At 36.2% G+C, this 23,411-nt stretch overlaps 5 protein-coding genes across 5 annotated transcripts; 3 read left to right on the top strand and 2 right to left on the bottom strand.

The window, feature by feature from the left end:
* Window positions 1-901: 901 nt before the first annotated feature.
* On the top strand, window positions 902-8,256 carry bmp8a (bone morphogenetic protein 8a). The gene is made up of 7 exons (XM_084130937.1): window positions 902-2,159; window positions 4,176-4,368; window positions 4,540-4,688; window positions 6,069-6,260; window positions 6,355-6,434; window positions 6,785-6,895; window positions 7,647-8,256. The coding sequence occupies exons 1-7, from the start codon at window positions 1,682-1,684 to the stop codon at window positions 7,794-7,796; spliced, it is 1,353 nt and encodes a 450-aa protein (XP_083987063.1). The 5' UTR covers window positions 902-1,681; the 3' UTR covers window positions 7,797-8,256.
* A 1,128-nt stretch (window positions 8,257-9,384) lies between these two features.
* Window positions 9,385-11,066, bottom strand: LOC311093491 (zinc finger protein 706). The gene is made up of 4 exons (XM_084130940.1): window positions 11,001-11,066; window positions 10,266-10,408; window positions 10,035-10,165; window positions 9,385-9,913 (listed from the first exon to the last, which is right to left on the bottom strand). The coding sequence occupies exons 2-3, from the start codon at window positions 10,398-10,400 to the stop codon at window positions 10,070-10,072; spliced, it is 231 nt and encodes a 76-aa protein (XP_083987066.1). The 5' UTR covers window positions 10,401-10,408; window positions 11,001-11,066; the 3' UTR covers window positions 9,385-9,913; window positions 10,035-10,069.
* A 668-nt stretch (window positions 11,067-11,734) lies between these two features.
* Window positions 11,735-14,847, top strand: psma2b (proteasome 20S subunit alpha 2b). Its single transcript, XM_084130676.1, has 8 exons — window positions 11,735-11,898; window positions 12,472-12,548; window positions 12,861-12,993; window positions 13,129-13,251; window positions 13,335-13,416; window positions 13,530-13,603; window positions 13,730-13,787; window positions 14,601-14,847. Exons 1-8 carry the CDS (start codon window positions 11,858-11,860, stop codon window positions 14,715-14,717), a joined length of 705 nt encoding a protein of 234 aa, XP_083986802.1. The 5' UTR covers window positions 11,735-11,857; the 3' UTR covers window positions 14,718-14,847.
* Window positions 14,848-14,967: 120 nt separating this feature from the next.
* ntaq1 (N-terminal glutamine amidase 1) lies at window positions 14,968-16,264 on the bottom strand. The gene is made up of 6 exons (XM_084130677.1): window positions 16,037-16,264; window positions 15,868-15,967; window positions 15,734-15,784; window positions 15,509-15,657; window positions 15,279-15,403; window positions 14,968-15,202 (listed from the first exon to the last, which is right to left on the bottom strand). Exons 1-6 carry the CDS (start codon window positions 16,129-16,131, stop codon window positions 15,099-15,101), a joined length of 624 nt encoding a protein of 207 aa, XP_083986803.1. The 5' UTR covers window positions 16,132-16,264; the 3' UTR covers window positions 14,968-15,098.
* Window positions 16,265-17,730: 1,466 nt separating this feature from the next.
* On the top strand, window positions 17,731-18,958 carry LOC311094104 (forkhead box protein H1-like). The gene is made up of 3 exons (XM_084131840.1): window positions 17,731-17,971; window positions 18,073-18,168; window positions 18,295-18,958. Exons 1-3 carry the CDS (start codon window positions 17,822-17,824, stop codon window positions 18,859-18,861), a joined length of 813 nt encoding a protein of 270 aa, XP_083987966.1. The 5' UTR covers window positions 17,731-17,821; the 3' UTR covers window positions 18,862-18,958.
* Window positions 18,959-23,411: the final 4,453 nt, after the last annotated feature.

Below are 23,411 nucleotides of genomic sequence, written 5' to 3'. Positions count from 1 at the left end.
ATTCCGTTTTCAGAATCGACTGAGCACATAACCTCACAACTTTTTTAATTTTGAGTGCTTTTATCAAACAAAACATGTATTAAAGTCTCGATTTATATGGGTCTATTTGCGTAGTTGACAAATGGCATGTCAATGGCCAGCTCCAACAAATTTCATCATTATGTTGGGTACAAATGTACATGTATCTATATATATTTATACACGCATTTTTTTTAAATATGATTTAAATTATTAATTTACATCTGTATATATGATTAATATATATTCGTTTTGTGTGTGCATATTCACATTTTATACATGATTGATTTCTATTTATATAAATATATAATGACTATAAAGTAATTGCATATCAAGGTTTTAGGTTGCAGAAGTGCAATAATCTGATTTTTTTTTTTTTTTTTTTTTGCAGTTCACTTAAATAGCCCTGTTATGTAAAAAAAAAAAATTAATAGAGTAATATAGTTTTTCAAAAGAATATATCATAAAACTATGTATATGAACTACAGACCCTTTCTAGCATTGGTTCATATTTCAACTACCTGTCTGTATGGACACTTTTAAGTTAATTTTCATTTTATATCCACACCAAGTTTTTATTCTTCGGTGAAACCGCTGTGATCTGTCACTTCTTGGCTACTGTTGAAACCACAGAATATAAATATAGCTTTCATATTACCCTAGCCATAAGAACTCAGTTCTAGTCTGTGCAAAGGCTGGATCACATCTTCATCCCCAAACCACATGATAATTGCCAGCAATTTGTGAGGTATGTGTAGAAGATGGGCTGGTTTGATAGGGTAGATGGAGACTGAGGTGAGAAGGAAGAGAGGGAGGAGGATTCAGACATTGGAAACACTCCCTCTGCGTAAGCGTGTATGTTGGAGGGAAGGAGGTCACCCATGTTCAGATTGTGCCTTCAGCGCAAGCAGCACGCAGGCTAAGAATACCACAGTCCACTGGGATCTCACGTTTGGGGACAGTAACACTATTCTGATCAACAGCTTACTCAAAATTGTGGATTTTTTTCTTCTTCTTTCATTTTCCAGGAGTCTTGGATATCTCTGCACACTGGATTAAATGTTTAAATCCAACATTGATTGATTACTGCAAGAGAGTTTTCTAACTTTTTGTCCTTCAAATAATTTCATCAGCTTGGAGTAGCGTCTCACATCTTCTCAAAAGGAGCCGAAGCAGGTGTTGTGTTTGATCCAGGAACCTTTGAAGCCTGATGTTTGTGCGGCCCTCTGTTTTTAGTTCTACCCAAAGACTTTAATTTCACATTGTGCTTCAGTCCTTCCAACTTAGAGATCCCCTTTGAAAGGAGTTGGACTTCTAGTAAGATGCGTTTGTTTTCTCTTCCAGTTTCTAGGACATTGTTTTCCCGTCCAGCTCCGTAAGCACACTATAGACTATGAGAGATGCCCTGTGGTTTGGTAAATAAAGCAACAGAATGAGGAATGACTGTCAAGAGGCGATAAACTGAGCAGCTCGTAGCAGTAAACATTGCTCTCTTCCAAATAACGATGACTGCTGTGGAATCTGAGTGGCTCAGGCGTTTGAGTGTCGCTCAGAGTTGAATTTCAAGACGGTAGTCAGACCATTCCAGAGAAGACCGACGTCGGGTGAACACCCAGAGGTTTTGGAGGGACAAATACCAGGATAATCTAGATAGACGGCTGCAATGGAGCAGAGCTCTTCTGCCACACCAATGGACAAACAAGAGCGTGTGGTTGAGTTTGCGTCCTCACGCCGCAGCAGAGGGAGGACGGAGAGCAAGAGAACCCGACTGTTCCCTCTGGCCATCTTCCTCCCTCTGTGCATGTTGCTGTGTGTTTGGGGTCAGGTGGAAGGAGTGGTTCATTCCAGCTTCCGCAGGCTCAGCGGTCGCGAAAAGAAGGAGATGCAGAAGGAGATTTTATCCATTCTGGGTCTACCGGGACGGCCCAGACCTCACCCGCCACTGCGCCCCCCTTCCTCCGCCCCGCTCTTCATGCTGGACCTTTACCACGCCGTGTCGTCCGAGGCCGACGATGGACCGGGAATGGGCTTCACTCCGGAAGTGTTCAGTCAGGCCGCGCTGCCCACCTTAAGCACGCACACACCGCCCCTCGGCACGGTGGTCAGTGAGGCGGACACGGTCATGAGCTTTGTCAACCTGGGTGAGTGACAGCTGGTTAAGGGTTAACAGAGGAGTCCTCACTTACTACACATGTATCGTGGACGTAAACCACACTTTAAAATATGGAGATGTCATGTTAATTGAATGTTTTAAAGACAAAGTATTTTTCCATGGAAAGTTTTTTGGGCTTCAAATTAGAAAACAACAAAGACTTGTAGCCTACAAAAAAAGTGTTTTGCACACTTTCTGGTTGTCAAACTAAAATCATTTTTATACTACTGTAGCTTTTATTCATATTTTGAATTAGCTTTTATTTTCATATTTTCAATTTGAATTTAAATTTTGGTATAAGTTATAGCAATTTTGCTATATGCTTTTGTTATTTTTATTAGTTTCAGGGGGGGTTTTATATTTCGATTTTAGTTACAAGAGCAACATTTCTAATTTTCATATATTTTTCATTTTCAAGTTTTTCATCTAATATTTATTTTATTTCAGCTTTATTTTAATTAAGAAAAGATTTTTTTTAATAGATTTAGTTTTAGTTACCAATAAAAAAAAATTTAATACGAAAGCCTGTTTCTGCCATGAAAGAAAATGTTTAAAAGAGTAGGCCCTAATTGTGAAATAAAGTTGAAATAATAAACAGTCACGCTGGCAGATATAGTTACAATTACAGGAAATTATTATTATTATATATGTGTGTGTGTGTGTGTGTGTGTGTCAGAAACTGGCTTCCATGTGTTAATGTGATGAAGTACACCAGTGATTATGTGAACTTGAGAGTTCATATTTCCACAGAACTTTGCATGTATACAAATATATTTAAAAACATATATAAAAATGATGCAATGCTTAAAACTCATTACAGAAATAGTTAAAAAGTAGTTAGTTCTGAGAACACATCTAGCATATTTTGTTTGCAGAAGCCATTTGGTTTGATATTTTAACTAATACAATGGCAAATTTTAAGTCTGGTTTCAATGATTGGTTTCCTAATATTTTGTAAATAATATTGTCTTATAGAACAAAAATACAATATTAGAAACCAGATAGTTATTCATATACAGTGAGAATATTATTTTATAGAACAAAAATACAATATTAGAAACCAGATAGTTATTCATATACAGTGAGAATATTATTTTATAGAACAAAAATACAATATTAGAAACCAGATAGTTATTCATATACAGTGAGATTAGCCAGTGATTTTGAGAGCTTGTATTGACAATGAGACAGACGCACAATCACTCCATCATCTCTTCCTGTCTCAGCCCAAACACAGACGATACTTATCTGTCCGAAACAAACAACAGTTTAACATCCTATTTACAATTACTGCATATCTTTCTGCCCTATTATCATTGGTCAGTATCACCCCTTTCTCAAATTTAACCAGTGGTGTTCGCTTAGACAAGCGCCGCTATTATAGTTGCTCATTCTTCAGGTGGTTAGTGATTTAAACAAACCCGTTTGAAACTTCGCTGCGTAACTGTTTGTGCTACAAACATGAATGATGCCTCAAATCATGTGGCTTTTTGATGAGAGGTCTTGCTTTTCTAAGCGATCCGACAGGGTTCCAAAAGAGGGTTTTTGCAGGCCGTTTTGGGTTCTCCTTTCGGTGAAGAAACATTTTCCACTATAAAGAACCTTTCGTGCACTGCAAAGGTTCTGTGGAGGGTAAAAGCTCTTCATGGAACCAGAGATGTTGTAGTGGGCACACAGCTGTGGGGAATTACAGGCCCCACTGAAAGGCAGAAAAAAAGATGAGATGAAGTGGATGAAAATACTGTTGGGCACTCCTCTAAAAATAGAGCGCTGGACTGTAATTAGTGGTGGTGCTCTGAGCGACTGCTGCTCCACAACTCCTGTAATTACTCCAGTGCAGAGCTCAGGCCGTGGGTGTCAGTCAGAACCAGAACTAATCTTCCCTTTTCTGTTCCCCATCTTCTCCTGCCAATCACCCCTCCAACATATCTTCTTCACCTCAAGCGTCTTCACACTCGTTCGACACACACTCTGTTTAACTCCCTCTCTGTCTTTGTGAACGCAGTGGAGCAGGAGAAGGATCTGCTCCAGCCTCGGCCGTACTGGAAGGAGTTCCGCTTCGATCTCACTCCTCTTCCTCAGGGAGAGACGGTCACCGCCGCAGAGTTTCGTATCTATAAAACTCTTACCATGGGTTGGCGTGCAAACCGCACCCTTCATATCTCTGTCTATGAAATCCAGAGGGAGAAAAGACACAGGCCAGTACACGTATAAGACATTTTATACTATATTGAGAATTATACTAGATAGCATTTGATTTTAGTGTTTTTTACTCCAAAAATAGTTCTTTGTGCATTCATCAATTCATCAGCGAGATCCGTCATCGGTCATTATAACGGGAACGACGTGTTGATCTTGTGTTTTGACAGGGAGCCTGAGCTGGTGTTGCTGGACATGCAGTCTGTGCCTGCGGGTCAGGAGGGCTGGTTGGCATTTGATGTGACTTCTGCGAGCAATCGCTGGCTTCTCCACCCTCGGTGCAACCTGGGCATCCGCCTTTACGTGGAAACTGAGGAGGGTGAGCTATTCCTTATATGTACAGAGGTCCGCTCTGATAGTCTAACAAGTTACAACTGACTGGATGTTGCTTCCTAGACTTCTGAAATCCCATGTTTTTGTTCGCATCATTTGTACTTCATAAGCGTGTATGGCACCCCATAGAACTGTAAAGTGGAAAGTTGGGAAGGGTCTGAATTGTCTCCTAACTCATTTGGGGTTTTCCCAGTCATACCACTTAACATAGCAAAAATAATATTTATTTTAACAAGCAATATGTATATCCGAGGAGGCAAGTGCCGCCTCAAAAAATTTGGATGAGAAAATAATCCATATTGCAAATATTAAACAATGCAAATATTACAAAATGTGACATTAAAAAGTGTATAAATCACTCGTTTTTCTAAAGTAACGCTGTTTAACAGCGACACCAGCAGGTAAAGTTACAGTGGGACGCCCCGTCTCTCTTGCCTCCCCTGAGCCCATTGAGTTTTAACAGACCCCCTTAAAGCATGCGGTGGCGGGAGGGAAATTAATAATTAATATGAATGGGGGAAAGTCATGTGAAAGGAGGCAATGATTGGATATGATTGTTTCGTGTGATAATCCCACCTCGTTTTCGTGCCTGTTCCACGTTTGCAAATCAGTCTGAATGAACAACATTATAGGACGACTAAATAAAAAGTAAACAACTCACCCAATTAGATATCACCAGAATAAATGTAAAAATGCTTAAAAACATCAACCCGAGATTTATACTTGGTTTTAATAAATAGAACATTAATTACAATGTTAATATAAAAAAACAAAAAAATTGTATTTAATGTTTATTTAACCAGGATAATGTGACAACATTAAGTATAACTGGGACATGAATTTATATATATTTTTATATATATATATCTTTATAATCTCTCTGGATTATAACAACTAATTGCAAAAGGAATGTTTTGAAATGTAAACTGATATTTCCTAAAGACACACTACAGCAAAAGATATAAATAACTGACTTAAAACCCTTTTTTGGGAGGTAAATACTAACGTGCCTAAGACTTTTGCACAGTACTGTATATAAACAAACTGGGAGGACTTTGCCTCCTCATTTCAGATATATAAATATAAATGTTCTTCTCCCTTAGGTCCTTCAACTTGATTTCAATGAGTTTCAATCTCCACAGTTTGAAATAATACAACATAATATATATTGTTAAATGTTTTCTTGCTACTGTCAGATTTATCATCAGACCAAGTTTGGATATTTGCAAGAATTCTGCTCTTACATGTAATTTTAAAGTCAGACTGTATCTTGGTAATGCTTTAAAAAAAAAAAAAAGAAAGAAAAAAAAAGAAAGAAGCAAAACATGGTCTGTGCCATTGGCCAAATGCTGAGATCTTGTTTCAGACCGGTCGCTGTCAGCCGCATGGGTGGGTCTGGTGGGTCGGCGCGGGCCACGCTCCAAACAGCCTTTCATGGTGACGTTCTTCAGAGCTAGTCAAGCCCCTTGCCGCCCTCCTCGAGCTCTGAGACACAACAATCCACGCAAGAAAAAACCAAAGTACGACCTGCCACACCCAAACAGACCCGGCATATATGGTGAGCCACAATAAGCGGTTTAAGAGGCAGATTGTGTTTTAAGAAGCACATGAAGTGATTTGTCTTTGAGCTGTGATTGTCTCACTTTTTCCAGACCAAAATCACGCCAACAGTGGACGCCAGGCCTGCAAGAAACATGAACTCTACGTCAGCTTCAGCGACCTTGGCTGGAAGGTGAGACTGCCTGACTTTTATACAGTTATACAACATACAATATACAAAAAGTTAATTTTGAGTCACAGGTTACACACAGTACTGAAAGTTGATTTGGCCAATGGATATAGTTCTAAACAAGCAAAAGCAGTTAAAGTTAAAGCTTGCATTCAGTGTTTTGAACGATTCAATGACTCACTCATGAAGAGTCACTTGTTGCCAGCTATTGGCATATTGATGTAACCAGTAGAAAGTGTCACTGAGAAATCCACACCATTAATGTACAGACTGACAGTTCGGGATAGAGCGGAGTAATACAAAGTGAAGTCCCTGGAGTGTTTATAATTTATTTAATAAAATTACTTTTTCAGGACTGGGTTTTGGCCCCTACAGGTTACTCTGCGTATTATTGTGATGGGGAATGCGATTATCCTCTGGGCTCTTGTATGAATGCCACAAACCATGCCACGATCCAGCTTCTGGTGCGTAATCTGTACTTTTAACATTTCACTTCAACGCTAGGAGACCCATTGAAAATGAACTGATTCTTTATTTATATATATTTTATCTATTTTCCTAGCTGGTTGAATACATAACCAGGTCTGCAGTTTTCCTGTGAAATTGGGCTACTTTAACCCTTAATCACTGTTAAAAAAGCTGATGTTAAGCTTGATCCATGTTGCAAATGTGACAATTTTTCAGATTTATGCCAGTTTAGTTGATTTTATTTGCCAATTTCTATAAAAATGCTCTCTGTTGCAGTGACATACGTGTGTGTTTGTGTGTGTGTGTATGAGATAGAAAGCTCGTTCCACTTTGGGTTTATGCTCTAGGACCAGACCTTGATTTAAATGTATTTTTTTTTAGATTTATGCCAGTTTTGTTTATTTTATTTGCCAATTTTTTTTTACACACCTTTAGAACAACCAAATCAAGCCCAGTTTTTTTGTGCATGTTTAGATAGATTATTTAGGAAAAGTCACAGAGTTTCATGCCCCTGAGATGAAGGTAACACTTTTAAAAAATGAAGGAAAAGTCATTCTGACCCCAAACAGTGATTAAAGGTTAAGTTGTTGCCGCAGGTTAATTCCCCCCCCACAAATGGACAAATTCAGTAAATTGGGCCGCCTCTACAGAGAAAATCACATTGGGCTATTTTTGGGCTATACTTCTGATGCAAGGACCTGGCAACCATTTATATGCCTCTCTCAGCTGTACTGACTCTTTTGGCAGGTTCACCTTCTCAGACCAGATGAAGTGCCCAAGGCCTGCTGCGCTCCAACCAAACTCAGTCCCATCTCTGTGCTCTTCTACGACGACAACAACAACGTTATTCTCAAGAAACATCGAAACATGGTGGTCAAGAACTGTGGCTGCTTATAACCTCCTGTACACAGTATTTCTATTGGACATTCAAGTTTTAAATCTGAAACAAATGTAGATTTGTTATAATACTCAGAGGCACCATTTGTAATATACAGTGTTTAAAAGATTTATTTAGCCAAATTTGAGTGCTCTTACCTGTCCCAAATGATTGACAAATGATAGTTCAGGTGTCATGATGGTTTATCAGCATATTTGCCACAATTTTATTGTGAGTGGATTTAAGGTTGGAATCATCCCATAATAAAAATAAAATATATACATATTTTGCAGTTGTCTTACACTTAAACTGTACAAGTTTTCATGTGTGAAAACAGTGAACAGCCAGGCACTATTTTAAGTAAAAAAATACTTAAACCACCCACAGGCTAGTGAAGAAAAGAGACAAATTTCGTTTGACTGGCCTAAGGCTGCACACATGGACCAAATCATTTTGTTAATGAGCATTAAATGTCACATCAAGAAACAAGTTGTGTTTTTGTGAAGAATCATCTGAATGGTGTACACTTACATGAGATGAAGACTGTCTGTAGACCTTATTCAGAGCAGCGCCACGACAGGTATGAAAGCGAGGCTGAAAAGGATAGACTTACTGTGTTTTCAATGGCATTTAAAGCTCCTAGATTACTTATTTTCCACAGCTCATGTTGTCTCGTGTTTTTAGTCTACTGAATTTTCTTGGAAAGATATTTTTGGAGTGTTTTATCAGCAGAACAGTCCAAAAAATACATTTAATAACAGTATTCAACCCACTGATCAGATGTATCTATCCCTCCCAGCCTCGCTTTCATTCCCGTTTAAAATCAAAGATGGCGCTGCTGTGAATAAGGTCTATAAAGTGTATTATATATGGCGCGGGTCACCCCCTCAATGTATTTCGCGCCTTTTGCCGTGTTGAAATGATGTCGGACGGAATCCTCACGCTCATTGGCGGTCTTCTCTAGAGATACGCTAGTAGCTTACAGTTTGGTGATATGAATATTGAAAAATAAGATATAAGGGAACACAACAACGGGAGATTTTATGGAAGCTTGTTTCTGCTACTGAATACAAAAGGTAAATGCGACTTTTTTCCCCTCGCGACAACGAGTTTACATCTCGCAATTCTTTTTTTCTCAGAATTCTGTGACAAAGTTTATATATCGCAATTATGACAACACGAAATTGCGAGTTGCATTGTGAGACATAAAGACATTAACAAAAAAAATGAGACTTTTTCCCTCAGAATTGGACTTTATAAGTCGCTACTTGGGAAGCAGTGCTGCCCAAGTTCAATCAGATTGAAGTTCAAGGGAATCAATTATTGCATAGCTCTGCCATTATCTTTGTCATTTACATAAAACTCTGAGAAGATCATGCTGATCCACATTGATAGGTGACAACTACTGAATGCATAAATTGAAATAACTCCAATACTAAAGAGCTATATTCACATTAGTGGGAGAACATATACTATTACAGCTTGTTTAACGGTTGTAATTTTACCATGAAGTTCTACTTTGAGTCACCAAAAAAAAAAAAAAAAATTTTTTTTTTTAAAAAGATCTATCCTCTGGATGTTCTTGCTAGTAACCATGACACACATATGTACTATATGCATATACATTTATTGAAAACTTTAGAAAACAAAGTAACAAAAACGTGTTTGAGGGTCCCGACTCATTCTGACTATTTGAACAGGTGCAAATTTACCGCATTTGTGATCAATTTAAGCATGTCAATAAATGCATCTCAATCTAAATCCTGGTCAATACCATTAATACACACAGTGGTGCACCTCTCCAATTTGGTTCACAGTTAAAATATCAGGGCACATACATTATGGATTGAAGCACCGAATGATATTTTAAAATCATACTTTTCAGGGACCAAGCGCCACAAGGCATTGGAAAAGTGGTGAATAAATATGAGAAGTTACAGCAAATGGCAATGAAACTGTTGGGTCACAGCACACTCTGAAGAGATGGAAGCAATACGCACATATAAAAATATAAAAAAAAAAAGAAAAAAAAAAGTGTGCTGGTGTGCTTGAGTCCAACCTAAGAGCTCTGTCCATGTTTGTGATACAGCAAGTCGAGTTAGTCGGCAGAATCAAATCATGTTTCTTTCCCCAGGGTCTGAAAATTAAACCATAATCATGAGATTAAAATTCAGCCACATCGGCAGACATATTCAATTATTCTATTCTAATGACCAATACAGCTTTTATGAATCTAATAATATCTGTATTAGACTCACCCCTGTGTTAGGTCCATGTCGGTTTCTTGTCTCCTTTAGGCTTGAACATCTGCCAGCTCAGGAGGCATTGGAGACTTTGGGTGCTTGCTTTCAAAATGCTGTTTAAACGTCTTGGGATCTGGCATCTGTGTCTATACAATTGGGAATAACCACATTTCTCAGCAAGGATTTGCCAGGTTGGGGTACAGTGGCTTAAACTAGCGACCCTTTACAACAACTCAAGTCACTCACCCTGCAGACAGGACATGTGTGGACCAGCGCTGCTTTGGCTGCAGTCTTCTGGTCCGCTCCTTGACCTTTCTTCTTCTCAGCTGCTTTCTTTGCGTTCTTCTGTTGAGACTGGATCTTCTGCTGCCCTCGAGCCATGGCCTTCTCTGAAAAACATACATTAGGTATAATGTACTCACTCAAGTAGACAGATATATTGCTGACATATCAGCCACCTTTCCCTCCATACAAAGAAAGTCAATGGGAAATGAGACTGAGGAAAGCCATACAGGATTGAAACAACATGTAAGTGAGCAAACGATGAGGACATTTTAATTTGGTAGGCGAAGTTTCCCATTAAAGATGACTAAAAAGATATACATTACATCTGCATCAGTGAGTTATATAGGATAATCTGGTTTAGGAGTTTATTAGAACATACAATTTAAATGTCGCCATACGTATTAATAATCGATGTAAATTAATCCTTCAGAAATGTATAAATGACGAGCAATGTTTTCCCCATGAAGTATAACCCTGGTTTAAAAAATAAAACTAAATTAGAGTAGAGACCGCGAAGATCACATTAGCGTGTAGCTCACACGCCTTCTTTAAAACTGATCTAAGTCGCATAATTGCAATATACAAAACAATCGACTTAAAAATAACATCACCATAAACCACAAACGTATGTAAAAACAACAAAATGAGACTTATAAGATGAAATATGGCCGATTGATCAATATTTAAAGACAATACCTCGGCGTTGAGACACGGTAGGAAGTCAAGCTCCACTGCTGACGCGTTTAATAGCTTCCGTCAGAAGCACTTACATAATAAAAGTACTCAAACTGTCGAGAATTAAATAGATGATCCTCAAGCAGGCCAGAGACGTATAAGTTGGCTAAGAACTTTTTATTTACTTTATTTTCGTTTTTTAAATTGTGTGCATGAGTTGTATTCGCTGTTATTTCCTAGCGAAAATATGTTTATCTCGGTGTGGCTGAAACGGAGCATTCTGAATCTGCAAATCAAAAGAATCAATTAATTCGTAAAACGATTCACTGATTCAAATGTTTCGAACAGGTTGTACGCATGTTAGTGAAATGGAAATACTTTTTTTTATTATTATTCATTTTTATTGCGATCTCTTTTTAACAATGAACATACAAAGGCAATAATAACATATTATTTACATCAAATCAAATACAAGAAAAAGAAAAAGGAAACATGAAAAAAAGTTTCATCTCTATAATTAAGTAAAATACATTTTGTGATTTAGCAATGGAAAGACTAAGATTAAAATAATGCTTTGGGAATTACCGCCATATAAATCTTTTTTACAAGACAGTTTACAATATCTTTACACATTTCTGAATCTTTGCAGAATGTGTAGATCTTAATATATGACAAATGTTCATGCTATAACAATAGTCTTGTTTTATGTTTAGCATGATTTTATTCCTCCGAAACGTACGAACCGACAAATGTCTGTAAAACAATTAGTGTGGTCGGTTTTTATTCAGTTTAATTGTACATGACTTTTATCTTGACGAGTGTTTTTTCAAACATTTCGCGGAAGTTGTTTTGGTGTATTTCCGTAGCAAAAAACAAAAATGGCAGATCGAGGATACAGTTTTTCTCTCACAACATTTAGGTAATTATGTAATTTATAGATTGATATTTGGCTGTAATTTTTCATTATACATATATTTTTGCATTCATTCAAAGGAAATAATTGTGTTTTTCCCCAACATGTGTTTAAAATGTACTTAATCGTAATTCACATCGGAGTTGCACTGTCACGGTGTTACTATATGAAACTTTATGACTTTTATTAATTTTTCAATGTCAGTGTTGGTTAGTTTTTACTCAAGTTATGTACCGTTATTCCTTTGTTTAGTGTTTTACTGCACATTCCGTTGGCTAAGAATATTATCTTATCTTTTAATATTTTGTGATGTGTGCTAACGTTATATTCATTGACAAGCAATTTAAAAAGTATGTTCAAGTTACTATGAAGCTTTTGTTACTTTTTTTAAACTTTTAATCTATGAATTTGAAAAAAAAAAATGCATGAGTTCAGAATCAACATGAAGTACATTGATTATAGTCTTGATTATAGATACGTATTTGTCAAAAAAATAAAAATGCGATCAATTTCAGTTTAGATACGTTTCAGATGCATTTCTCTCATGTACTTTTTTTATTATTATTATTATCAACACAGCCCCTCTGGCAAACTGGTGCAGATTGAATATGCTCTGTCCGCTGTAGCAGCCGGTGCTCCATCTGTAGGAATCAAAGGTAAGTCTGTGTAGATCAGTGCATCACAAACTTCACAAACCATGAACATCTATCACCACCTACTCAAACCATCCATTGAGTTGCTGAGTGTAAACTGAGTGCTGAATCCAGTATTTGAGTCGAAAGCAGTTCCTCTTAAAGTTCATCTTCATGAAATCTTGATGCTGACATGCTTACATTTCTTGCAATTTGTTTTAAACGTAGTTACATTAAAACTGCTTTGAAATTCAGGCTAGGCTACATTCCTACAGTATGTTTCTCCATACATATTGTGTAAATTTGCTCTGAAGGCCCTTTTGTCATTTTTTGCAGCATCAAATGGAGTTGTGCTGGCAACTGAGAAGAAACAGAAGTCCATATTGTACGATGAACAGAGCGTGCACAAAGTTGAACCAATAACCAAACACATCGGCATAGTGTACAGTGGAATGGGTCCTGACTACAGGTATTAAAAAACTGCATTATTTATAATGAATAGTTGCTTTGTTCTAAAAATGAAAAGCTTTTAAAATGAGCCCTTCTTGAGTGTTCAGTTGGAACATCAACAGCTGAAGATGTAAGGAATGATCTCTCTTGACAGGGTGCTGGTCAGAAGAGCAAGAAAGCTGGCTCAGCAGTATTTCCTGGTATACCAAGAGCCAATCCCCACAGGCCAGCTGGTACAGAGAGTGGCTTCTGTTATGCAAGAATACACACAGTCAGGGTATGTTACTTCTTTACATCTTTTATTATCATACTAGACTTGAATTAGAGCTCTTGTAGTAATTTCAGTGTCATGTTTTATAGAGGCGTGCGCCCATTTGGAGTCTCTCTTCTCATTGCCGGTTGGGACGAGGACCGACCATACTTGTTCCAGTCAGACCCATCGGTACAACAAATAAATAGCAATCAAAATATTCTCATTACTGTTTGTTTATTCTTTTCATCATATAATATTAACATGCAACATTAAACTCATCTCTCGATCGTGATATCCCACAGGGAGCATACTTCGCCTGGAAAGCCACAGCAATGGGAAAGAACTATGTGAATGGAAAAACATTCCTTGAAAAAAGGTATTAAAATCATCAACATGTTGGCGGGTTGAATTATTGTAATGTATAGATTTTTCTTAAGGTACAAAAATGGGAATGGGATTTTGCCCGTTTTTTACAGCATAGCTTTGTATCATTTTGTTACAGATACAATGAAGATCTGGAACTTGAAGATGCTATACACACCGCCATCTTAACTTTAAAGGTGAATTCATCACTAAATGACTATTAAAGGGTTAGATCACCCAGAAATGTATTCACCCTCATGTCGTTCTAAACCCATAAGACTTTCGTTCATCTTCGGAACACAAATTAAGATATTTTTGATGAAATCTGAGAGCTTTCTGTCCGTCTGTTGACAGCTACGCAACTACCACTTTGATGCTTCAAAAAGTTCATAAAGAGATCGTAAAACTAATCCAAATGACTTGAGCAGTTTAGCCCAAATTTTCTGAAGAGACTCGATCGTCTCAACTCACACATCAGTTGTGGTAAACTGAAGCTCAAGCATGTTCGCTTGACATGTGAGAACCAATGAGGTTCATTCTCATGTGTTATGCAGCACGTTTGAGCCTCCGCAAGAACCAAAGAGGTTTGTTCTTGTTCGTTCGTCAAGCAGGTTCAGTTGAGCTTCCGTTTATGTTTGGTGATCAATGTTCATATGTGAATAAAAGCCTAAATTCAATCTGTCCGTCATATAAAGCGATTGAGACTCTTCAGAAAATTTGGACTAAACAGCTCAGTTGATATGGATTCATTTTACGATCTCTTTATGAACTTTTTGAAGCGTCAAAGTGGTAGTTGCGCAGCTGTCAATGGAGAGACAGAAATCACTCAGATTTAATAAAAAAGATTTTCATTTGTGTTGAGAAGATGAAATAAAGTCTTACTGGGTTGGACGACATGAGGGTGAGTAATTAATGACAGAATATACATTTTTGGGTGAACTATACCTTTAACTTCCTATATCAGGTTGCTTAAAACAACAATATAATACAGCGTTTTCTTTTTCCTACAGGAGAGTTTTGAAGGACAGATGACAGAGGAAAATATTGAGGTGGGCATCTGTAATGAAGCAGGATTTCGCAGACTGTCACCTGCTGAGGTGAAGGATTACCTGGCAGCAATTGTTTAAAAACTACAGCACTACAACTGCTTACAGTTTACCATTTCGGTTTGGTTGTTTGTTTAAATGCTGCATTTTTTTTTTATTTGTACATCTTTGTAACTGATTTCTTTATAAAAGTATGCAAATTATCAACTGATGTTACATCCCGTTCATTTTACTATGATTGTCCTTACCTGACTGTAATTATGAATTACAATGTATGATGTGGGATCTGAATTGTTCTATTTGTAAAAGAAAAAAAAAAAGAAAAAGAACGTTTGACAGGCAACAAATATGTAGGCTATTTTGCTTAGTCACAGTACTGTCCATGTTAATGGGATCTTTCCCTGAGGCTCTGTTTATGTACATTTTTCAACACAAAAGTGTTGGCATACAGCAAAAAACTTGTTACTTCATCCCAAAGCGTTGAACAAAGTCTGAAAGGTTGTAAACCTCTCCATATCCCACTCGGGCGTCCATGCAGATGAAGTCATCAAGATTCATTTTAGTGTCTGTGAAAATGATATACTGTGTAAGAGGAAAAAGAAACCAAATTATGATATTGCATCAAATAATTTGACAACAAACCTGATGTCTCTAAACAAGGATATGCTGGAGGTGGCATTCGCCAGTTCCCGTAAGAATCCTTCATATGTGAACGATCAGAAGCAAACTTCTTCAAGTAGGTGTCCCCTGGTATTACACGAAGTTTCCTAAAACACAGTAGACAATCACTGTTGGATTAGACTGAGATTGCTATGGTTAGTGTTATAAACGTGTTGATAAATGCAGTTCAGATCAGATACGTCTTTGCTGACCTCCAGAAAGCACGTTTCAAATGCTCGTCAGAATGAAAGGCCTCCTTCGAATATACATCAAGTAAACAAGGGAAAGGAAGGACGGTGTCTAGATCATATATAAAGCTCTGTCCTTGTTTATTTGTGTGTAGAAGAATAACATGGTAATCCTAAAGGCAAGTGCACAGAAATCTTGCATTAGTACAAGGTAATTTTTTTTTAAAACAATTCTTTTTTTTTTCTTACCCATAATACTGGTTCATCACCTCGACTGGATTTTTGTTTCCAAATGGGTATCTGCAAATTTCACATATATAAAAAACTGTACACTACAAACATAGTTATTATATTTGCGTATAGACAGAGTAAAAAAGCCTCACCATTTTTCTTTCGTTAGATATAAATACTGCATACACCTCATCCAACGAGCACGTCCCCTGATCCTTGACATGTTCGCACAATTTCCACACATTCTCCTCACTGCAGAGAAATAAAATGATGTGTATTATATAAGAAATGTAGCTATTGGTGTTATTTCGTCACACTTACCAGTAACAGCTGGTGTATACACATTGGTTTCTAGATGGTGTGATAATTGTATATTCAGACGGAGAGCTTTCTTCATTCATTCTTCCCATCCACATGTTATACTATAAGGTATTTTAACTATAACGACATTACAAGGAAAAACAAAATACAATATAAGTATACAGCGATTTACGTTGCCCCTGTACAACAACGTCTGTCTGTTACCGTTTATTTGGTCCGTAAGGATCTTTAGGCAGATTTGTCGTTCCGGCGTGTCAATGCGCGAACATTCCATCCTCAAGTGAATTGCAAATAGAATGTGCACGATTATCACTATAATTGTTGAACGCCTTTGCTGACTTAATTGCACAATTAGAAAACCCGTTAGCGAGAGATAATGTGCAATTAAACACCTCTCTCAAATAAATATGAATAAATATTCTATGACTATTTTGTTTGTTTTTGTTTCCATTTGTGCCATGGTATGTCTTCGTTAATTTGTAAAGTATTTAAATTTACCCAATCTAATTACCTTCTTAAGTTAAACTTTTCAGTCTCCAAGATACATTTATTTTTATTATGTATCTGTGTTAAGCTACACACCACTGTTCAAAAGTATGGGGTCAGTAAGATTTTATTTTATAAATAAATGAATAGCCTACTTTAATTAATCACAGATCTATTAAATTCATCAAAACGGACAATAAAGTAATGTAAATTACTGATTAATCGCATATAACATAAACGTTTGTGTTATATATATATATATATATATATATATATATATATATATATATATATATATATATATATTTATTTATATTATAAACAAACTTTTAAGTTAAATATGATTAGTCGCAATTAATCTATGACAGCAGCTTAAATGCTGTTCTTTTGAACTTTCTATCCATCATGAATCCTGGAAATTGTATCACACTTTACACAAAAATATTAATCTGCACAACTTCAACACTGATACTAATAAGAAATTTTTCTTAAACAACACATTACTGTATTTTAGAATGTTTTTTTTTTTCTCAAATAAATGCAACATTGGTGAGCACAAGAGACTTATTAAAAAAATAATTAAAAAAATTGGTCTACAAGCCAAACCATGGGGTTATGGCAGAAATATTCAAGGCAAAGCTTAATTGTAAGTAAGTAAATAAATAAATGCTGATATTTCTAGCAACTCCCTTTGTTATAGCCCAAGTCATAAGCTGTTTTCTTTGCTTTCTTAAATTAAATAACTGTAAATAAAAGAATGCATATTAATATAAATGTAATAAAAATAACAATAATAATGCCTGTTGTTAAATATATTAAGCAAACAGATTTTGTAATAGGCTCCAGACTTTTAGTGTAAAGAATTAACTTACCATATATACTGAATTAAACACCACATAGCCTACTGTATTTAATTTGGGGAGCAAATATAATCCACCTTTATTTATACAGTAACATCTAGGCCTATTATTTGCACCGTGGGTGGCTAGACTACTTCATTTGTCCAAAACAAACACGAGGCATAACATTAAAATATGCCCACTGTTTTAGACTGATATTTCTTAAAAACAAAGTAAATCAACAATTTACCTCATTCTTGTTGCAAGTAGCATGCCAATGCATATTTTAGAGGAATATAGCTTAAGAAAACGCCCGGCCATTCACACTTCTTTTTCATGAACAGCAGTTAGGCCTACTAATGGAATGCAACACCTAAAGACCAATTGAAAGCTACAGCCTGGATATAAATGGAGGCTGATCTTCTCAGTGTTCAGTCTAAGTTTGGACCAGGAGCTCATCATGATGACTAACGGAGGATTCAATGTTTTGCTGCCACGATCAAGCGTCGTTCCGAGGAAGAAGTACAAAAAATACTCTACAGGAACATACATCGGACTTATTGCATATGCAATTCAAGATTCACCGGACAAGATGCTTACTTTCAAACAGGTAGCCTAAAATAAGTCATTAATTATTGAGATGGGCCTATAAGATTTAATAGTGTCTTCCATGTCTATGAAGTAGGCTAACATTGTACCTTATTTGTGCAGATAATGAAGAAGCTGGAACCATTTGTCTTCGGAGACAAAAAAGGCATTGAGAACAACATCAGAGTCTGTCTGTCATCAAACAGGTGTTTTGCAAAGGTGCGTAATTTATTAAGTTTGTCCTAAGGCTATTTTAAGTCTAGGTATTCTATTTTTGAAGCATCGAATCACACTGTAGCCTATTTGTGTATTAGTAACAGTGTTTTCTATTTTGTGTGTTTTTAGGTACCGGTCGATCCGGATTATCCAAATCCTAAAAAGAACTTCTGGAAAGTGGATGAGAGTGGCATTACTCCGAAAATGTTTCGCCGACATTTCAAATACATAATGAACGTGTTTCCTGACCTATCCGCTCAGGCACTTCAGGTGGATGAGTGTGAAGAAGATAATTCTTATGTTCCTGAGCCTCTCATGCCGGTTTGCACAGTCGCGGAAAACAAACGCGAAGTCAAATTCACAGGCCCATTTTCCATAGAATCAATATTAAAGAGCGACCGCGAAGTGAAGCGCATGCGCAGCACGCGTTTGGAGGAATCTCCACGCTATGTAGACGCACAATGTGGAGCGACCAAGAGAAAAAACTTGAATATGAATATTACAAAAAATGAATATGACACAGTGGAGTGTTATTACCCTGTTTCAGCAGTGGGATGTCAATTGGTCTCAGCAAAAAGACCTCGTATGTCTTCAGGACCTCCGTTTGGACTGTCTTTGCCTCCACAGCTCCCATACGATCACCCCGTTCTCCTCAGATCTCCTTTAATGTTTGATACTAGATATGTCAGTTGGTGAACATCCAGAGTGACCAAATGTAAATATTCTGAAATTGCACTTTATTTTTGTTAACTTTTTTTTTTTTTTTAAATAAAAACGGTGTTCTTTGCATTTGATTGTGGCTTACTCTGCTTGATTTAGATCTGAAGACATTTACGATTTATTTTTTCTAATAAGAATAGGCTATTACTAATACCATAAACTAATATTAATTGTGCATTTATATAAGCTACCATAATAGTTAATAGGTCTACTGTAGAAGTTTAAAGTTTATTTGAAGAGTAACCAAGCCTATTTCTAAAATATGATTTCAGTCTAAATCTGTATGCTAATATTAGCCTACAATAGCTATAAAGTCTGTAATATCATTTTAAATATTTAGTAACCAGCTTATAATGACCTATATTAATTTAGGGACTACAAAGAATAGTTTTGAACGTTTACAATTGACATAGTCATACAAAAAAACTCAAATGTTATTGGGGCATATACACTTTTTTTTCTTTTTCTTTTTTTATTGAAGCCCATGTTTCAGTAGACTATAATATATTAGTTAGGCTGATTAACCTAAATCAACCCCAAACATTTACAAAACATTAAAAGACATCTCAGAATACAAGGCATAGGCCTATCAGATAGCCTACATTACCATTCAAATAATGTTTGTGCTCGCCAAGCAAAACATGTCGATCAGTATGTTAATCGGTGATTAGCACATCATCCAAGATAATGTTCATATAATTGTGGAGACGATTTCCCGTCAAAACAGGTTTACTTTGCGCCACAAGGTCTATTTTCGCATTTGCCACGGGGTGGCAGTAAAATGTTAATGTTAGATATTGACGAAAACTACCTTAAAGAAATTAAAGAACATTGATGTTTTAAGTGATTAACTAGACCTAAAACACGGATAATATGCCTATAAAAACGATAAAAACAGATCAGAAATGGACCTAGCTATACCAAAACACATTCGCATTATGAAAATATTAAATAAACGAAGGAAATACAGCATATGTGCCATTACACTATTGTCATATTATTAAATTATGGAATATAAAAAATGTCTAAAAATAAGCTTTGATATGTAAAAAAATAGCTTTAATAGGCATGTAATTTATAATAAAATGTTGCTTAAAGGAAACTGTGTTATACTTATTTGTAATATTTAACACAACCCACATAAAGACTGATGTCAGTTTTGGGCTGTATAAGTCTCAAAGTCAAAGGCTTTTTAAAAGTTTTGTGTAATTTCCACAGAAGATAATATCTTCTGTATCGATTTTAAGTAGCATTAGCAGTAACTTTGATGGCCGAAACCTTTTTGTCCAACAATTTTGACCTTAAGCTTTCACTATTCCCAATAGCACCATGATTCTTTATCCATTATCCACCCAAACACACCACTGAAGAACACTGATTACTATATGATTGTGACTTAAATATTTCTGTCCTAATATTTCTGTAGATGTTCCAACCTGTTCAATGAGATGACACCATTTGGACTGACAACTGACCATGCAAAGATAAGGGATGGCAAATATACCACAGACTAAAACTGTTTGTCTAGTCTTAAAATAGATACTCATCTTGATGCTCTTTCCCCTCTTGTTTGGTTTTACAACACTGTAAAAAATTATATGATCAATAAGTTATGACAACATGTTTTTACATTGCTTTAACTCATCAAAATAAGTAAAGCAATTTTCTACTATTTTTAATAAATTATCCGAGGTTCAACTATTTAGTTAGTTTAATGTAATTTAAGTTGAAACTTAAAAATTCGAAGGGTTGTGAGAAAAAAAACCTGTATTAGCATTTATCTTTAGGTAAGAACTTACAGAACTTGTGTGGACAGATGGACAGAGTATTTTATTTAAAGTAAAAGTATAATGAACGTGTTTCCTGGCCTATCCGTTCAGGCACTTGAAGAAGATAATTCTTATGCTCCTTCATGCCAGTCTGCGAGTAAAGTATTTTTGAAACTAATGATACATAGTTATGCCGTCTCTCTGTGCCCACATCTTGATGTTGACTGTCCTGCCATAACGTAAACTACCCATTATCTCATTGAAATAAATAAGTCCACAAGTCTGTGTTGTTTTGGTGAGTGTAGGTTGTAACAGGCATATAAAATTCTTTCTCCACCTCCATCATGATAGTGGTGCTCATTCATACAGTAGTGGCATAGACAAGTGGAGATATCACAACTGCAATAGAGATAGCTGCACTTTTAACAGGTGTTATCATAGTCTTATTCTCTAGTCACATAATTAATACTTGTCTCACATGCATTTGGTTTCACAATCCTGTTGGAACTGTTACATGCACTCAAGGAAAAAAAAGGATAAGGAGAGATGTCTTTAATGTCTTTAATTACTGTGTAATACTTTCGTTTAATGGGTTATTTTTTTTTCTAGTGATTAAAGAATGTTTACAAGCTTTTAATTTATACAATTTAGTTAAAGTCAAAAATTAATTAAAATCTCTTAGAACTAAATCCATAAAAAGATTCCATGATGGGAACCCCTTAAAAGCTTCTAAGCAAAGGCCCGTTCACACTAAGGACGATAACTAGGCCTATTACGATAACAATAAAGAGTTCTAAAAATCGATCTCTATAAAAGAAAAACAGAGTCCATGCCACAAGATATGGACGCTAATATAGCTATTGTTATAGTTTTCTGTATAGTTATCATTCTTGATGTGAACGGGCCTTAATTGACGCCTCAACCATCCGTTTGACTGACGGGGATCACGGGAAAAGCTTTGAAAGGCTTGAAATTTGGATTTGTTTGTGTGTCTGCTGTAGAATTTTGCCACATATCTCTGTATAACCAGCCAAATCACTGAAAGTGCTAACATAACAAATCAATTTTTTTGTTATTTTCTAAATAAAATGAAATAAACAGTTAAGACAAAATGAAAGATGGTTTTTTCTGTTTTATAATTTAATTGTTATTGTGTGTGCATTGAATGCACCAGTAAACACTGCATGCAGTTGAGGGCGTGTGGACACAACAGCATCTCAATCTCATGTGAAATCTTCATGATGAAGGTTTTGCTTCACCACATATATATATGAATGCTGTTTAAGGCAGTGGTTCTCAGATATTAAACTCTCCAATTTCCACAACATTCAATATTTACATTACAAATTCAATATCAGAATTGAAAATGTTTCTCTTCAGGTTTATACATTTAATAGTAAATATTAATATTAGATAATATTTAATAATTTGCTTTGGTACCACGACAATTGAAAAATCTGTTTAGGCTACAGCATTTTGTAAATAACATGTTTACAAGCTAATAGGCTGCTTAACATTGTCTCATATAGCCTTTAAATGGGGTTTTAATAGGCCTAAGTATTTAGGCCTACCTGCCATTTTTGGAAGTATAGGTCCCTCGTAAAGGTATCATCATATTTCAGGGTCTTTGTATTAAACAGTAAACCCCTTTCAAGACAAAGTAAAGTTCAATTAACGTTTAACACTTTATACTTTTCAGATTACTGTCTTAAAAACTAACCGGCCACTGCGGTCTTATTCCACAGCTAGAGAGAGATAAGGAGATAAAAACTACCTTAGCCCCGCCCATCAGAGACGCACCAGTCACGTTGGCCACGTCTGCACTGAGTACGTGAGGTCATGCACGTTTGACACACCTTACAGTGTTTAGTGAAGCAGGTGATTATAGAGCACTGAGGGCTGAGTGAGCACTAGTGTGATCCTTTTAGTCACTGCAGCGTTTCAACATCTCATGGGTGGACCAAGGGCTTTACATGTTGGTTTCATCATATTAACCCTATAATTCATGATTTATAAAATCTGTCTGTCTGTCTGTCTGTCTGTCTATCTATCTATCTCTATCTGTCTGTCTGTCTGTCTGTCTGTCTATCTATCTATCTCTATCTGTCTGTCTGTCTGTCTGTCTGTCTGTCTATCTGTCTTTCTGTCTGTCTGTCTGTCTAGGACAGATTATTACATTTGTGTCCTCAATATATTTTAAAAAGTCTTGACCTTTCATTAGAAAATAAGTTAACTTGGGTTTATGATCATGTGATCATGTGCCTTTGTTTTGATGCTGTGAGCATGTTGAGAGGAAAGTCCTATGACTGGCTATAAGGTCAAAAGGTGGATAAAATGATTAACAGAGAGATCGCACTAGCAAGGCAGCTGTGTCCATAATCTACCTCAGCAATGGAGTAATTATTACCACTGCCTTTGGCTCCAGTTTACTGAAAAATCAGTGGGCAAGTAATTTCTTCATTGAGTACTTATTTCACTTTATTTGCTCAACCTTCAAAGACACTTGGATACTTTCCTTCAGTGTTTATTTTTATAACCACTGTAAAGCATGAGCTTTGCACAAGGGCAAAACATCTCATTTGCATTTCTCAGCACTATGAAGTGAAACTTCCATCTTCCATCTTTCCAGAGAATTCAATTTTCAAGCATAGACTGCGGAAACTCTCCAGCTGTGGCAGATGAATCAGAAGGTGACTATTTGAACTGTTTTTTTTTTTTTTCAGAAATTCCAAACCCAGTTTTCCTGTTTGTTGTAAT

This window comes from Abramis brama (assembly GCF_963993115.1).
Source record: "Abramis brama genome assembly, chromosome: 12".
Classification (NCBI taxonomy): Eukaryota; Metazoa; Chordata; class Actinopteri; order Cypriniformes; family Leuciscidae; genus Abramis; species Abramis brama.
The sequence above is the reverse complement of the archived record's forward strand: the minus strand, read 5'-3'. Positions and strand labels throughout refer to the sequence as shown.

Bases quoted from the DNA above. Each gene is read 5' to 3' on its own strand.
- bmp8a (XM_084130937.1), top strand. From the start codon at position 1,682: ATGGAGCAGAGCTCTTCTGCCACACCAATGGACAAACAAGAGCGTGTG. The intron at 4,689-6,068 runs GTGAGCTATTCC...ATCTTGTTTCAG, and splicing joins TTACGTGGAAACTGAGGAGG to ACCGGTCGCTGTCAGCCGCA. The intron at 6,435-6,784 runs GTGAGACTGCCT...TTACTTTTTCAG, and splicing joins TCAGCGACCTTGGCTGGAAG to GACTGGGTTTTGGCCCCTAC.
- LOC311093491 (XM_084130940.1), bottom strand. From the start codon at position 10,400: ATGGCTCGAGGGCAGCAGAAGATCCAGTCTCAACAGAAGAACGCAAAG. The intron at 10,166-10,265 runs GTGAGTGACTTG...CCAATTGTATAG, and splicing joins ACACATGTCCTGTCTGCAGG to ACACAGATGCCAGATCCCAA.
- psma2b (XM_084130676.1), top strand. From the start codon at position 11,858: ATGGCAGATCGAGGATACAGTTTTTCTCTCACAACATTTAG. The intron at 11,899-12,471 runs GTAATTATGTAA...TTATCAACACAG, and splicing joins TTTTCTCTCACAACATTTAG to CCCCTCTGGCAAACTGGTGC. The intron at 13,417-13,529 runs GTACAACAAATA...GATATCCCACAG, and splicing joins TGTTCCAGTCAGACCCATCG to GGAGCATACTTCGCCTGGAA.
- ntaq1 (XM_084130677.1), bottom strand. From the start codon at position 16,131: ATGTGGATGGGAAGAATGAATGAAGAAAGCTCTCCGTCTGAATATACA. The intron at 15,968-16,036 runs GTAAGTGTGACG...ATTTCTCTGCAG, and splicing joins GTATACACCAGCTGTTACTG to TGAGGAGAATGTGTGGAAAT. The intron at 15,404-15,508 runs GTCAGCAAAGAC...ACTGTGTTTTAG, and splicing joins TTGAAACGTGCTTTCTGGAG to GAAACTTCGTGTAATACCAG.
- LOC311094104 (XM_084131840.1), top strand. From the start codon at position 17,822: ATGATGACTAACGGAGGATTCAATGTTTTGCTGCCACGATCAAGCGTC. The intron at 17,972-18,072 runs GTAGCCTAAAAT...TTATTTGTGCAG, and splicing joins AGATGCTTACTTTCAAACAG to ATAATGAAGAAGCTGGAACC. The intron at 18,169-18,294 runs GTGCGTAATTTA...GTGTGTTTTTAG, and splicing joins CAAACAGGTGTTTTGCAAAG to GTACCGGTCGATCCGGATTA.